The 15,222-nt window shown below is 30.4% G+C and overlaps 1 protein-coding gene across 2 annotated transcripts; it reads left to right on the top strand.

Moving 5' to 3' along the window:
* The first annotated feature begins 128 nt into the window (after window positions 1-128).
* On the top strand, window positions 129-13,619 carry LOC127706980 (peptide chain release factor 1-like, mitochondrial). 2 transcript variants are annotated; one of them, XM_052211725.1, is made up of 8 exons: window positions 129-169; window positions 4,056-4,624; window positions 5,262-5,338; window positions 6,191-6,374; window positions 7,593-7,756; window positions 9,689-9,806; window positions 11,510-11,585; window positions 13,310-13,619. In XM_052211725.1, the coding sequence occupies exons 2-8, from the start codon at window positions 4,123-4,125 to the stop codon at window positions 13,581-13,583; spliced, it is 1,395 nt and encodes a 464-aa protein (XP_052067685.1). In that variant the 5' UTR covers window positions 129-169; window positions 4,056-4,122; the 3' UTR covers window positions 13,584-13,619. The 2 variants fall into 2 exon arrangements, with proteins under 2 accessions (XP_052067685.1, XP_052067686.1); XM_052211726.1 differs by having other exon boundaries at window positions 11,510-11,616; window positions 13,310-13,396.
* The last annotated feature ends 1,603 nt before the right edge of the window (window positions 13,620-15,222 follow it).

The following is a 15,222-nucleotide window of genomic DNA, read 5'->3' as shown; positions in this document are numbered from 1 at the left end:
AATAACTTTGAATCATACAATTTTACATATATGTTTGAACTCTTTATATTAATTTTATTTTTTTATTTAGCAATACATTCTTTTTTTTAGTTTCGTTTCTTTTAAAAATCTGCTTTTGTAAAATTCAAGATGTCTGCGCCCATGAAAAAATGCCGAAGAGTATAGCATTGTACATCTTAAAATTTAGTGTTCAGTTTGAATTCAACTTTGTACATTTCATATCTGTAGTCTTCTTATGGGACACAATTGATTTTCTGGGGGTGGGGTGCGGGTATCAGGAGATTTTGAAAATGAATATCCTGTCCTGAATGGAGGCCTAGAGCTGAACATGCTGAACATAAATAACCTTGCCAAAGGCAAAGACAGGACGAAAATGAATATTCTCCAACACAAAAATTAATGCAGAAATCAATCGTGTTCAAATATTTGCCACAATGCCGTGGAAAAATAAGCATGCATAGCAACAGATGTGATCCCCTATCTTAGCTTTAATCATGTTAATGGAATCAATATGCATCAGCAGCAGGGTAAAGCTCAATTGCATGTAATTTGCATATTTTGGCAAATTCATGTACACGAAAATTATACGAAAACAATTCAACATGGTCAGATGATAAGAGTTAATATCCATGAAGGTAGAAATAAAATTTTCCAGTTTTATGCTCCAATTTGGATGTTTTTTCATCTTATTTGGGCCCAGAATTGGTTATTTTTGGAAAGCCTCCAGATACACTGGTTTGCTCAAAAACACTTTTAAATTTATTCTTATTTTTGTTGCTTTTTAACCCTTACCATGCTGGGACTGTAATATTACACTCGTACCCAAAATACCGTTATTTGGCTCCAATGGCTCTCCATACTTTTAGAGGTCAACATTTTTACATTAATTTTGAAGTTTATGTATGTTCCCTCAACCTTAGGCTATTTATTGTCTGTTTCACAGGTTAAAGGTACATTTTGAGATCAAATAAGAACTTGGAAAACTGAAATCTGATAAAACTGTTTTTTTGGAGGGGTGGGCATCCCTTCAGTGTCTGACACTTGCAGTTCAGAGGTTTAAAACTTCCAAAAATAGTGTAAACCTGCAGGAATAGAACTAATGATTGAGTTTATTATTGAAATACACTTAGTGAACGACCACTTCCGGTTGCAGGTCCAGTTGAAGCCAAAAATTGGAAAAATCGTGAAATTTTGGATTTTTTGTACAAATGACCTTCTTTAGATTGCTATATCCAGATCAGTTTCACTCCGACCTAAGCTTTGTTGTGGTTAATGTGTTCACTGGGGTCCACTCTACATGCAGACAACAGTGGCCCTGGATACAAATTACAAATTACAAATATTTATTAGCACAAACTCATCAACAATAAATGGTTAAGGCTCATGGTATATTAATTACATAGCTGATCATACATAATAAGTATTGCAAATAATGACTATATTAATATGTAATATTATAAACAATGATTATGAATTAGACATAATGACAATTTTATAGAGTTTGTTCTGCTTTACGCAGGTTCAGACTGTCTGAAATGAAAGAGGAAGTCAATTTTAGGATTGTGTATGAATTATTATTTAATAAAAAGATTACATTATTTTCATTTTTTTGAAATTTTGTAGGATCAACGATTATGTTTGAAACTTTTTGGTAAAATATGGCCCTTTTAGTTGAGTATTTTTCACAATGTAAAAGAAAATGTTACATCTATCAGTCTTCCTGGTGAAGACATAGGACAAAAAAATCATTATTATTTTTATTGCAAAATACCAAAATTGTGCCGTTCGTTTGCCAAATTTTGGCAGTCAAATCCTTCAGACCACCATATTTCGTGAACTCTGGATTTAATAGTATGTAAAGAATTATAGCAAAATTCCATTTTTTTTTGCACATTAAAGGACACATTTTCATATTTTTACAAATACTAATGAAATATTTGTTATTGGGAAATAATGAGTGCTTGCAAGTACCACAAGGTCCACAAAATTATTTACATGAAAGTTTTTGGTCATATAGACAACATGGACAAACATTAATGTGGTAAATTATTTAAATGGTACTTGCACAAATGTTGCATGCGCTCTATATCTGGGGGTCCAAAAACTATATAACTATATTTGAATTTTCAAACGAAAAAGAAAAAAAGGTCATAAATTAATTGGACAATCAGTCACAATTAATAAGTTTACAGTCGTATAAATATATAAGAGAAATTCTAGTATGATGTGCTTCTTTTGCTTTTATCAGTCAGGGGACTTACTTAAATGAGTGATTTTCTAAATCACTGATTCAAGTAACATTATGTCCATAAAGGTTGGAAGTAAGGGTTGTCTTTCTTTAATAATCACCTATTTCAGTACATGTAGTACAAATTAATCACTAGACTAAGTGATTTAATTTTATTGTAGCTTTAAATATAGAATACTAATGATCCAGGGACTAATTATGTTGCTAAAATTATCAGAACCAACATCTGTGTTGATAGGATGACCGGGTCATGTCAGGTGATGATCTGACCTTGTACTAAATCTAGGATAATGACATAAAAATCACTTGTTTAAGTATCATACCTCAATTTCCTTAAAAAAAAATCACTTCTTTAAGTATCATTATCTTAATAACCCCCACTAATTTCAACACCCCTGAACAGTGAAATTTTTATCGTGAACAGTAGAATTTTATTACATAATCTATAAGAAGAAACCTTGAATTTAACAGGAAAAATACTCCCATTGCTGGGAAAAATCTGTTAAGAAAGTATCAGTTCATTATGTAAAGCCATTTTTATAGCATTTTTTCAACTAAAATAGAATTTGCAGCTAAATGATTACATCAAAGGCATAAACCTTGCTGCTTAAAAGAAGCAAAAAGCTCATTTTTTTCAATTTTACTAATGAAAAGATGTGATCTAAACCTATGTGCTTAAAATTTTGGTAAAACTACAAAATCACAATTTGTGACAAAACTTTGAATTTGCTACTTAAATAAGTGATTTTAAAATCACTTATATCAATAAGTCCCCTGACTGTTTATAAACAACAGAGTGGTAAAATCCTCAATATCTGTACTTAGTGCAGACTAACACGACTAAGAGATGGACATATTAATGGTTGTTACAATTTACCTCCCACAAATCCATATGTATCATAACCTACGTGCAAACGCTATATGGATTTCGATGTGTTAAAATTGAAATTAAAAAAAAAACACAGAATCGTTTTTCCTATTGTATTGAATAAAAAATAATCAATGTATTAGAGCTTGGAAGATTTGTAAAATTAGAATCAATAAAATTCCACTAAATACCATGAATGAACCTCCCAAAATATATTTTATATTGATGTAAATCAAAATAACCTCTTTTTAGCTCACCTGGCCTGACTGCAAAAATGGAAGGTCGCGGACCTCGGACCACCGCTAATTTGAACCCCTGAGTTATTGCCCTTTTAGTCAATTTTTAACAATTTTTTGTAAATTTTTGTAATCTTTTACAAAAATCTTCTCTGAAACTACTGAGACAAATTTAACCATACTTGGCCATAATCATTATTAGGGTATCTAGTTTAAAAAAAATTTCCGATGACCCCGCCTTCCAACTATCATGGCCGACTTGGTTAAAAATAGAACATAGGGGTAAAATGCAGTTTTTGGTTTATATCTCTGAAACTAAAGCATTTAGAGCAAATCTGACAGGTAGCAAAAATGTTCATCAGATTTAGATTTATCTGCCCTGAAATTTTCAGACGAATCCGACAACCCGTTGTTGGGTTGCTGCCCCTGAGTTAGTAATTTTACAAAAATTTTGCAGTTTTTTTTGTTATTATCTTAGATATCATTATAATATCTAATATCTAATACTATTAATTATGATTTTAACCTTATTTTACATGATTTCCAAAGCATCAGTAAATACAGCTGAGCAATACAGGCTCTTGAGAGCCTCTAGTTTAAGTGAGTTGAAGTGACAATTCAGCTTTTTTCTTGTTGACAGGCATACATGTACCTACTCAAGTATTGTCAAATAATACTCCATATATTTCACCTCTCTTTTCAGATTTACCTTCTCTGTAAAATGTACAGTAGTAATTGATTGAAGATTTTAAAGAATCTTTTTGAATACAATGGTAATGCAGAGAATAAACTTTTGTTTTGGAAAGACTTTGTACAGAATAAAACAAAAATGGAATCCAGTTATGACTTGGTGTAAATATTCACACATGCTCAGTTCTGTTAGGGCGCCATGTTGTATGTTAAAGACCAGGAAAGGATTACTATTATCCCAATTAACTGTGAGGTGTAGGACTCTTCAGACACATGTTCATGCAGAAACTGCTATAAATTCAGGCAGACATTGTAGACCATTACAGAAGTGTTATATGAGAAATGGACTCTTTATTTTTACACGAGAATATGCCTCCTTACAAAATGTAGACGATGGCCTCTTGATAAAGTATTTGGACAGTTTGAATGTGGAATATAATGATATTTTAGAATTATACAGGACAGGAAAGAAAACAAAGGAAATGGGTTCTAGAAGAGTATTTTTAGAACCAATTGTGGATGTTTATAGTGGAATGAAAGAAAAATATAATGAATTAGAGGAATTAAAACTTCTTGTTGAAGGTAAGCTTATTTATGGCTTAAACAGATTTGTCATGTTTGTCATGTATTATCTCTTCATTAACAGAAAAAGAAAAAAAAAATCACATTGTCCCAAAATATTAATATAAATGAACATCTTTGGTCGGGTTGTTGTCTTTTTGACATATTCCCCATTTCCATTCTCAATTTCATTATAATCTGCATATACCACCTTCATAAGTTTGGGCATATATGTTTTTGATTGACATCCAGGTCAAAAGATCATTTCAACAATTGAACTTCACCGAATAAATTACCATGAGATGGTCATGATATACCTACATACATGTATTTCTTGTTTGCATGAAACATATGTACATGTAATGGCTTACACTCTTCATTTCTGAGATCTCAATATCATGAATATAATCATCTTATATTTCTCACATCATTCTTATTACATGTATTAAGAGCATCCTCTTAATCTAAAATCTATATAATATATATCATGTTTAAATATCTGCCTTTACATAATGAATATTACACATATTGCAAAATTTTAAGGTTGTAGTTTAACAAAAAAAGTGGATATAACTACAAATGTATATGATTTTTAAGTTTTACTTTTATTATTTTTTTGTCTGTCATGTTTGTTATACCATTAACTATGTTTATTCAGAAGATGAAGAAATGAAGACAATGGCAGATTCTGAATTTAAGGCAATAAACCAACAGATAAACGACATGAAACAACAGGTTAGTGACTAATCATCAAAAGATGAATGTTTATAAAACATATCAAACATGTCCAATCCATATCCTACAAAAGTTAAACATCTTTTTACATGCATCCTCCCAAACAAAAAACTCCAGAAAACATTATTTTTTTGCATCATACTACACATGAATATACATTGAACACACATTTTTCAATTTTTTTAAAAATAGACAGCTGAAGGTTACTTTAATTAACTCCCATTTGACATGTTTGAGATATATGAATTTGAGCATGTTGAGGATGTTTTCTAATACATTAATTTATTAAATATTAAAATGACATTTTAGTTTTATTCAATGAACATTTGTGAAAGAGTAATAAAATGGTTAATACAAGACAATTTGTCATTTTGAATTTCTCTCTTTTGAATGGAAGAAATAATATATATACAAAGTCAGGATATTACAACTGAAAAGACTATCAAACTTATCTGACTGTTACCATAGATATCTTCCACATATCAGAACACTATCGATGCTGTCTTACTGTTTAATATATGAACTGCGTCGGATAGAAATCGACCTTATGCAAATGAATATCAATACATCTGTTAACCTATTTCAGGTTGAAAAAATCTCTACAGAAAATCTGTATACATAACTGTTTGAAAATTGAGTTGTTATAAGAACCCTACAAGTCGGACTAAAATTCATCTTTTATTTCATATTTTAATGTTCCTAAATCAATCAAAGTCTATTCATGTAAATGTATAGGTGAACTCTAAGGTAGATTTCTATCCAACACAGCTCATATATTCTTACATCTGAAAACTAAATTTCTGCATGACATATTGTTCAGGATTCAAGATTTGATACATTCTGCTTTATTAGATTTTAGATATCCTTGTACCCGACCTGAAGTATGATAAAAATGATGCTATATTGGAGATAAATCCAGGAGTAGGTGGGGAGGAGGCTAAACTATTTACCTTAGACTTGTGTAACATGTACCAGAAATATATAAGTTATAAAGGATGGTCAGTTGAGTTAGAGACTTCTCAGTCAAAGGAGAGTGGTAAGAATGATATATTTTATTACTACAATTAACACACATAAAGTAAGAAGAGGACTGCTACACAGTAGCCATATTTCCCTGGTTTCCCACACAATTTGTACCAGTATGTTGAAGCCCTCAAATGCACTGATTTTCCTGTAATTGCAATAATTATTTTAACATTTTGGTCTGTCATGTCGAGATCGCAATAATAAACATGATAAATGCACACAATCATTTCTGAATTTACAGTAATATGAATCTTTCATGTGAATTTCCTTTTCACACCATTAAGGCATTTGTAACTGAATGTTGAAGCCAAACAAACCTCAATTTGTAGTCATATTTTCAAATTTAAATTAGATATGTGTAAACGTAGTATAGATATGTCATGTTTATTGTATGGAAATCCATCAACAAACATAGTAAAGGAGTACTTTCAAAACTATTGCCTTGTAAATTACATTTTCTATGGTAATTACTAACATGCATATCTTCCAGTGGTGATCAATTTCTAATTTGGCAAAGATATTGGTACAAGATGTACTATCATAACTATCTTTTATATGAATTTCATTAAAATGAATTGACATGTTAGGATAAGAGTGCTTACAAGATTTGTTTTCTATGTAGTATACATTTCTAGAGGCCACAAATCCCATGAAAGATAATCTAGCATACTTATTGGAATATGAATAATATTAATCTTCCATATATATATTTCAATTGAGAACAACACCTGAGCTTGAATATATGAAATTTACAATAGCTACTTCCATTAGGAAAAAATGCATATATATATAAATTTGTTTTTTATATTACATATTTTTTTAGTAATTCAAAAGATTTTTTCACACAGTTTGTTATCTTCAAATCATTATTTATGTGCAATTTGTGATTTAAATTAAGTTTATAAAATATTGAAAGCATTAGTTTTCATGTTTTCTGATTACAAAAAGAAATACAAACAGGTTAAATTTGTACTAACACCAATTTTGAATGTATATATATTACTTTTAGTCAAAGACAGTTCCTAAAATCGGTATGTTATGGTTTATGATTATATATATCACTTTAGACAAAGCTTCAGATCTACAAGGGCTTGCCTATAAATTAAGTGTTTGAACTTTAAAAAAAAAATCATTACATGTACATGTTTCCGCAGAAGCACATGTAAAAAAATAACAGTTTAGCAAATTAGAACCATGTTTATCAATGTGCCATTTTTCATTATTTTAGGTGGTTTGGCGTATGCTAGATTATTAATATCTGGTTATGATGTTTTTAAAACTTTAAAGTATGAATCTGGTATTCATCGTGTTCAGCGAGTTCCTGAGACAGAACGTGGTGGGCGTATCCATACAAGTACATCAGCTGTTGCTATTTTACCACAACCAACAGAGGTTTGTATGCGTTATGCCTACAGTATATAGTTTATGAATGTCTATTCTAAATGATGGTGATAGATCTATAAAGTAATGGAAATCAGTCAATGGCAATATAACAAATCAAACATGATACCTTTCTTTTTTGCCCTTTTTTTTGCTTTGAAGGAGGGGTGTATGCTGTTTAACCTCTGTCAGTCCGATCATCCATCCCATGAAATAACGTCACATTTTTTCCTGGGACTACAAATCAGAGCTTCCTGAAATTTGTCATCAGTCTTCTTGTGATAATGCTTTACCGTGTAATGCAGATTCAGATTCATCAATCCCCAACTTCCTGTTTACAGAATACTTATATACTCTAACACATAATTGCCATGTGTAAAATTTTCATAACATTTTTCTATGGAATTACAAATAAGAGCTTCCTGAAATTTGTCATCAGACTTCATGTGAACATACTTAAGGATGTTCGCTACTTTGTTTCAAAATAACAAGCTTTTTAATAGACTGTTATAAATTGAAAGTATATGAATAAAGGAACTGAAAAAGCAGAAAAAATTGAAGGGTCCGTGTGCTTGTTTTCGAGATATAAGCCATTGAAATTTTGGCGGGAAGTGATTCTCTCTAGACTTTTCATACATTTAACATTGACACCTTTTTTCTTTCAAAAACTATGAAAAATAACAAGGATTTTATAAGATTTTCAAATATGGCCTTTAAACTATATGCAATAAAATTATGAAAAGAAAAGTAGGGTTTTGTGGGCAAAATTTTTAATGGCACTACATGGATAAAATCAGAGGATTCCGAATATCTGGCAAAAATTCAAAAACAAGAGGAGCGAACATCCTTAACAGTGTGATGCATTTTCAGATTCATTACTCCTCAATTCTTAAATTGAATCTTGAATTCTTAAAGGTGGTAATTATTAGCGAGCAGTATCTTACAGTTTCACTTGTTTTCTTCTTTGTTTTCTTTGTCTCTCCATCTTGATCTATTTTATTCTTCCCTCTACCCCTCTCACTTTATACTTTATAACCTCCATTTTCCACTTGTTATCTTTTTTAACTATTACCACCCAATACCTTATGGGGTTCTGTTTCTTTTGCATAAGCAAATCAAGATTTGATTTGAAACATTATTTAAGTCACTTTTACCTTGTATTGATGCTTGATTGAATAGTATTGATTTTTATGTTCAGGTTCATTCTCCTGGAACCCAAAATGGTGTGCATGTATCTGATATTTAAAAATTACACTTCCTTACCAGTATATAGTCAATGCATTACAATTTTGATTTGGACTAACAGTGATGTTTTACTTATCTTGTCAGTTACTTATTGAACAGTATATCTTGGAATATTAGAATCACAATGACTGCTATTTACCATCAACTAGCTTATCTTAAGATATACACCAAGGTCCAGCAACTCTTTTCACAAAAAATCTTACCATTAAAAGTTATACTGAAATGTTCATGACTTAAAATTTTTTTTTCACTCGTAAGATTTTTTGTGAAAAGAGCCCCTGATGGTAGCTTTTTAACATGGTTCTTTTCAGGTTAGGATATTCATTAGTTACAAATATCACTCATGAGATATAGCGTTTCAACCTAAGTCATGTGACTGCCACCATTTGCATTAGACAACAACAAATGAAGGAAAATAACTAATAATTCCTTCAATGTGGAAAAGCCTGCCAAATTTTAATGAGTTATCTTTACAACATCTTTATTATCGATCAATAAATTTGCTTACAAGTAGTTTGCCGCTGTAAAAAGGACTATTTTGGTTAAAGGAAAGAAAAAATGCTGTATTATCTCTTTTAATTTATTAGTGGTTACAATTATAGTAAAGTATATATAATAACTTGTATTATTAAAAAATTCATAACTCTTTTGTAGCAAATGTTATTATTTAATCACCCATGTCTATTTATTCTGTTTCAGATTGATATAATAATAAATCCTAATGACCTACATATAGACACATTTAAATCTAGTGGTCCTGGTGGTCAGAGTGTCCAGAAAAATGACACTGCTGTCAGACTTACACATACACCTTCAGGTAAAATACAAATGTACTTCTGTCAGACTTACACATACACCTTCAGGTAAAATAAAATATTATATTATACTGGCGTGAAATATCACGGTGAATCCTGCAATTTGATTGGTTACTTTGACAGGGAATATGAACCTATATACCCTGTGAACAAAATAGAAGATCAGAATGGTTATTAATGTTGAAATCAGGACACTCCAGTATTATATAATTGTTATTCGGGCTTCCCAGGGGATATGAGCTCAATTCCCTGTTAGTACTCTACAGTCCCTTTGCCGACAGCTCAGGAGATATAAAACACTTGCAGGGAGTATGGCCCCATATCCCCTGTGAAGATCCAGAATAAAATATAACATTAAATGTATATTTGGATACTTATTAAAGTTTAATTAGTTTGTTGTTTTTGTATCATGTTTTATATAAAAATACAAATTATAACTACCAGTCCTGAAAGTATGAAAGGCTTTAAAAGAAAATGAAAGAAATTAATGTATATTCATTAGTTTTACATTATAGAATATTAAAACCTATGAAATAAAAAAGAATAAGTACATGTACTATAGATAACAAAGCCACAAACAAATTCATTAGGCAAAGAAGGAAAAAGAAAAGCACATCCGAAACATAAATATTAAAAGACAACAAAAGACCACAAAACAGTAAACAGTACACAGGAAATTATAGATTTAGCAACCCCAACCTCACCAAAAACTATGGGTAACCTGAGTTGCTACAGTGTTCACTCTAGCATGTTTAAATTGCACTATAACATTTAAAATAGCATGGTGCTAAATAGCCCTAGCCAGAATACGGTGACAGGTATGGAAGAGTGAGCAGTTCCTGATTTGTAAAAGGCACTCATCTAGTTGCTCGAGATAAGTAAAAATATAGGGATAATCATTTATCAGGTATTAAAGGACAACCATTGTGGTCATCTTTAATTAGCATTTTCTATAAATGTCAACATGCAAGAACTTTATAAATTAAAGATAGCATGTTTGTAACACTATATATCTTTGTTACCTTTCAGTACTTACCACCATATAATGGTTAAACCTTTAGTAATTTAATTTAGAATTCATTAGTTTACCAATAATTTAACACGATATAGACCAAAAGATTATTTTTTTTTATCCAGTTTAATCAGTAATGGCAATGATCAAGAATTGTTTTTACTTTATTTGTTAAAACGTTTTTCAGTATTTGATAAAGCTTACAAATATTACTATGAATTTATTATTATCTATAGATTATCAATGGTTTTTCAAATGAAAAGATAATTTTTCTCAGCTACAATCTCATGGAAAGGCGACATCCCTGAGAAGAGATGTGGCAGAGAAACACCCTTCAGTTTGAAAGACCACTGATAATCTGTTTATCACTATTTTGCCTATGATGTTGTTGAAAACATTACACATGCCCTTAGTTTCTAGCAATAATGTTCCATCTCAAGTGAGTAGCATGATATGAAAAATTATCACAAAAAAAGATCAAAGGAAAAATACACAAAATAGCGATAATCATGGGATATCAATTTTTGTAGATTTCATGGTTAAAGGTGAACCACAAATTAAAATGTTTGAACAAAATACAAATTTTTCTATAAGGTTGTATGCAGACTAATACAACACCATGAAATAAGTTATCCATGAAAATGCAATGTTCTTTCAATCCACAGTATAAAATTTACAAATTTATTGTTTCAGGTGTTGTTACTTCTAGTCAGGAAAGTAGATCACAAATACAGAATAAAAAGAGTGCAATGAACAGATTAAGAGAAAAGTATGTTTTACCTGATTCAGGAGGGTTGAGTGTCAGTTCACTTTTGGTATCCTTGAAAAATAGACAATAGCATCTCACTATTTGGTTCTTAATGTCGTTATTATTTCTTCATGATTTATAATAAAAGGGGTTTATGTTTTGTTAGTGAATTTAGAGTTTATCCTTTTTTACTTACCTTTAAGTTAAAAGCAGCTATTATGTTCATTTTTATGACAGGAATTATGCAAAAAGCTTGTTTTATGAATGAGTATACATGTATATACAACCATTACACATTTAAAGTATTCTTTACCCCTAGATCTTATAAAAATTTGTTTTAGCTTGATTTCTTCTAGCTAGTCGATTTCAGACCTTGAGCAAGTTTGTTTCATGAGACTATGGTCAGTTCCTTGATACACATTTGAATTAAGATGTACTTACTCTATGCATAGTTGTTGGTGAAATGTTACAAAAACTTACATTTTGTGTTATAAAAAAGCATATTATTCACCATATTAAGATAAAATTCAACACAAAATAGTTTAAAAAATAACTGTGACTTTGTGTTTAAGAACACCAATAACAGTGATGTTCCTTTGCTTTGAGTGCTGTCAAAGTGTATGAAAGGTTTTGTAGCATGAAATAAAAACACCACAACCCTGTCTTTTCCTTTAATTCTTAATTTTATAACCAGTATAAAATAATTTTATAAAATTAGACTATGGTCAGTTAAAAAACAACGTAGACTTAAGCAAATCCCACATCTTCTTTAATTCAAATACATTGTGTGATAAATACTGTTTTCAAGTCACTATGATAAATTGAATAAATTATAAGAATATGCAAGATACTAAAGTTCATTTTACCTACCCTTGCATAGTATTTTATTAGAATCATTATTTCTGTGCATATTATGTGTTATTAATACTTGGATATCAACTTTGAAACAGTAAAAATCGTTTTTTAAGTGAGATTTTTGTACCTAGAAAATACTTGTATCAGTTATATGTTAAATAACGCAAAGTTTAAGTAGAAACCCAAGGGCGGTCAGAGAAAATAAGGACATATAATTTTCCTCAGAACAGAGTGACTGATCATAGAATTCATCATACTTCTAATATCCAGGGCATCTTAAGTCAAGAAGATGTTCCGGCTGAATTAATAAACTTATTACATGAGGTTCCTTGCCTGGAAGAAGAACCTTTCTACTTTGTACTTGAATTGATGTTTTTAGTGAAAACAGACCATACTAGTCAGTCAAATGGTCACACATGGAGATTAAACTGTAGTACAATAAAGGTTTATCACTTTCCAAAGAGAGGTGAAAGAAACCAAAGGGACATGTCATACTCATAAGTCGAAAACAAACGGACAATGCCTTGGAAAAAATAAAAAAAACGATGTAGACTTAGGCAAATCCCACATCTTCTTTTATTCATATACATTGTGTGATAAATACTGTTATGAATTACATTATAACTATATATTTACTTATTTTTCAAAATACAATTAAAATAATTTTCAAGTCACTATGATAAATTGAATAAATTATAAGGTTATGCAAAATACTAAAGTTCATTTTACCTACCCTTGCATAGTATTTTATAAGAATCATTATTTCTGTTCATATTATGTTATTTAACATGTAACTAATACAAGTATTTTCTAGGTACAAAAATCTCACTTAAAAAACAATATTTACTGTTTCAAAATTGATATATCTAAGTATTTTTTTCTTTTTTCAGGTTATATGAGATTGAATTTAATGCACAAATGAGCAAGATGAAATCTCAGCGCAAAGTACAAGTAGGAACCAAAGGGCGGTCAGAGAAAATAAGGACATATAACTTCCCTCAGAACAGAGTGACTGATCATAGAATTCATTATACTTCTAATATCCAGGGCATCTTAAGTGGAGAAGATGTTCTAGATGAATTAATAAACCAATTACATGAGGAATCTAGAAAAGAAACTTTAATTGAAATGTTACAGGAATTCGAGTCAAAGGGAACAATGTAATGTTAATTTTTGTATTAAAGTCAAAATAATGATTTACATCTTGCATTGTTTTTATTATCAAATTTTTAGGTTGCAAATTAACAACTTTCATTGTCACTGGCATTTTAAAAGTTGAGCATCTAGATATTGTTTAATATATATTTCTTATGTACTTCTTAATATTAACATGAAAATGGATATATCTGAATATTGATCAATAATGGTCTTAATGTTCTAAAGTAATAACTTTATATTGCAATCACTTAGTCTATATGTTCAACAGTCCATTCAACAAATATTTTCTTCACATTTTTCCCTTGTACTCCTTAGCAGAATAACTTCATATTTGGTTAGCAACTTAACAGTGATAACATGTGAATGCTTTTTCAGATCACACGCATACCTCCTGTTTGCCAATACAATGAATTTGCAATATATTGAATGAAATTAATAGTTATGTCACACATTTTTCCGGTACTACAGAACAGGATGACTTCATATCTGGTCTGCATCTTGAAAGTGGTGACTTGTCATGTGTAAGCCAATTTCAGTCTGTCAAACACTTACTTCCTATTTACAGATACTTTCAATTGTTAGTGTGGGTACGCTTAGCATGACAACATATGCAATTTCTAGTTTGCCTATTTGCTACTGGACATAAGCAAACAGTAATCAATCAATCAGTTTTGTTTGCTTTGACTGCTGACATGACTTTCTTCACTTTAAAATTTTAAAACTGATAAAAAAAAAGCTGAATATGCAAAAAAAAATAAATTATAAGCTGTTTTGGATTGTCATTAAAAAAATCCTATTTTGCTGGGCTAAAGTTTTAGTTTACTTGACTATGAGGGCCACATGTCATTTTTTGTCAGTTTTGCATCTATGATTCTCAGAAAAATTTGAGCCAAATACCAAAGTTTGAAGACGTAATCATTAGTTTGTCCTCACACAAATATGCCATTTTGGTTAGAATCCAGATATGTGTAAGCAGCTTTTCTTGGAAACCATTTCACATGCTGACATAGTATTTCACATGCTGACATAGTATTTCACATGCTGACATAGTATTTCACATGGATGATGTTTGTTACTAGTAGTTCTTGCACAAATTTGCTATTTTGGTTAGTATCCAAATACATGGAAAACATTTCACAGGCTGATGCTATAATGGCTGTTCTTTAAAACAAAATTGGAACAGAGTTTAAAATTGGACCATATGGGAATCATATGTTAACACTTTCTTATGAAATGCCTTCAAACTAAATCAGGATACGATAGTCCTTTCTCAAGTCAGCTGTTGTCAGGAAGCATAGAAGTAAATAAATGGTATTGGAAATACATGTTTTTGTTTATCTTAAAACACATAATGATAAAGAGCCTGAAGGTTTATATTACATAACATATATATGCATGCTAAGTCACTGAATGGAGTGGTAAAGTTAACTGGTTACACAATAAGGGCCTAAAATTGGTCTAGAATAAAAACTTGCACAATGAAGCCTTTTTTTATGTAATTCCATCAATAACTGAATCCAGTTTCATTTGTACATCAATAAAAAACAATCGGGTCCAACCCTACAATTTTGATTCTCAGAGGCATTGTTTCTATTTATGGATAGTGTGTTAATTAACCAATAAAAATAATTTCTGAAGAATACAC

Source organism: Mytilus californianus, unplaced genomic scaffold (genome assembly GCF_021869535.1).
Source record: "Mytilus californianus isolate M0D057914Y unplaced genomic scaffold, xbMytCali1.0.p SCAF_6, whole genome shotgun sequence".
In the NCBI taxonomy this organism is placed as follows: domain Eukaryota; kingdom Metazoa; phylum Mollusca; class Bivalvia; order Mytilida; family Mytilidae; genus Mytilus; species Mytilus californianus.
Note: the sequence above shows the minus strand (reverse complement) of the source record. Positions and strands in the feature narration are given on the sequence as shown.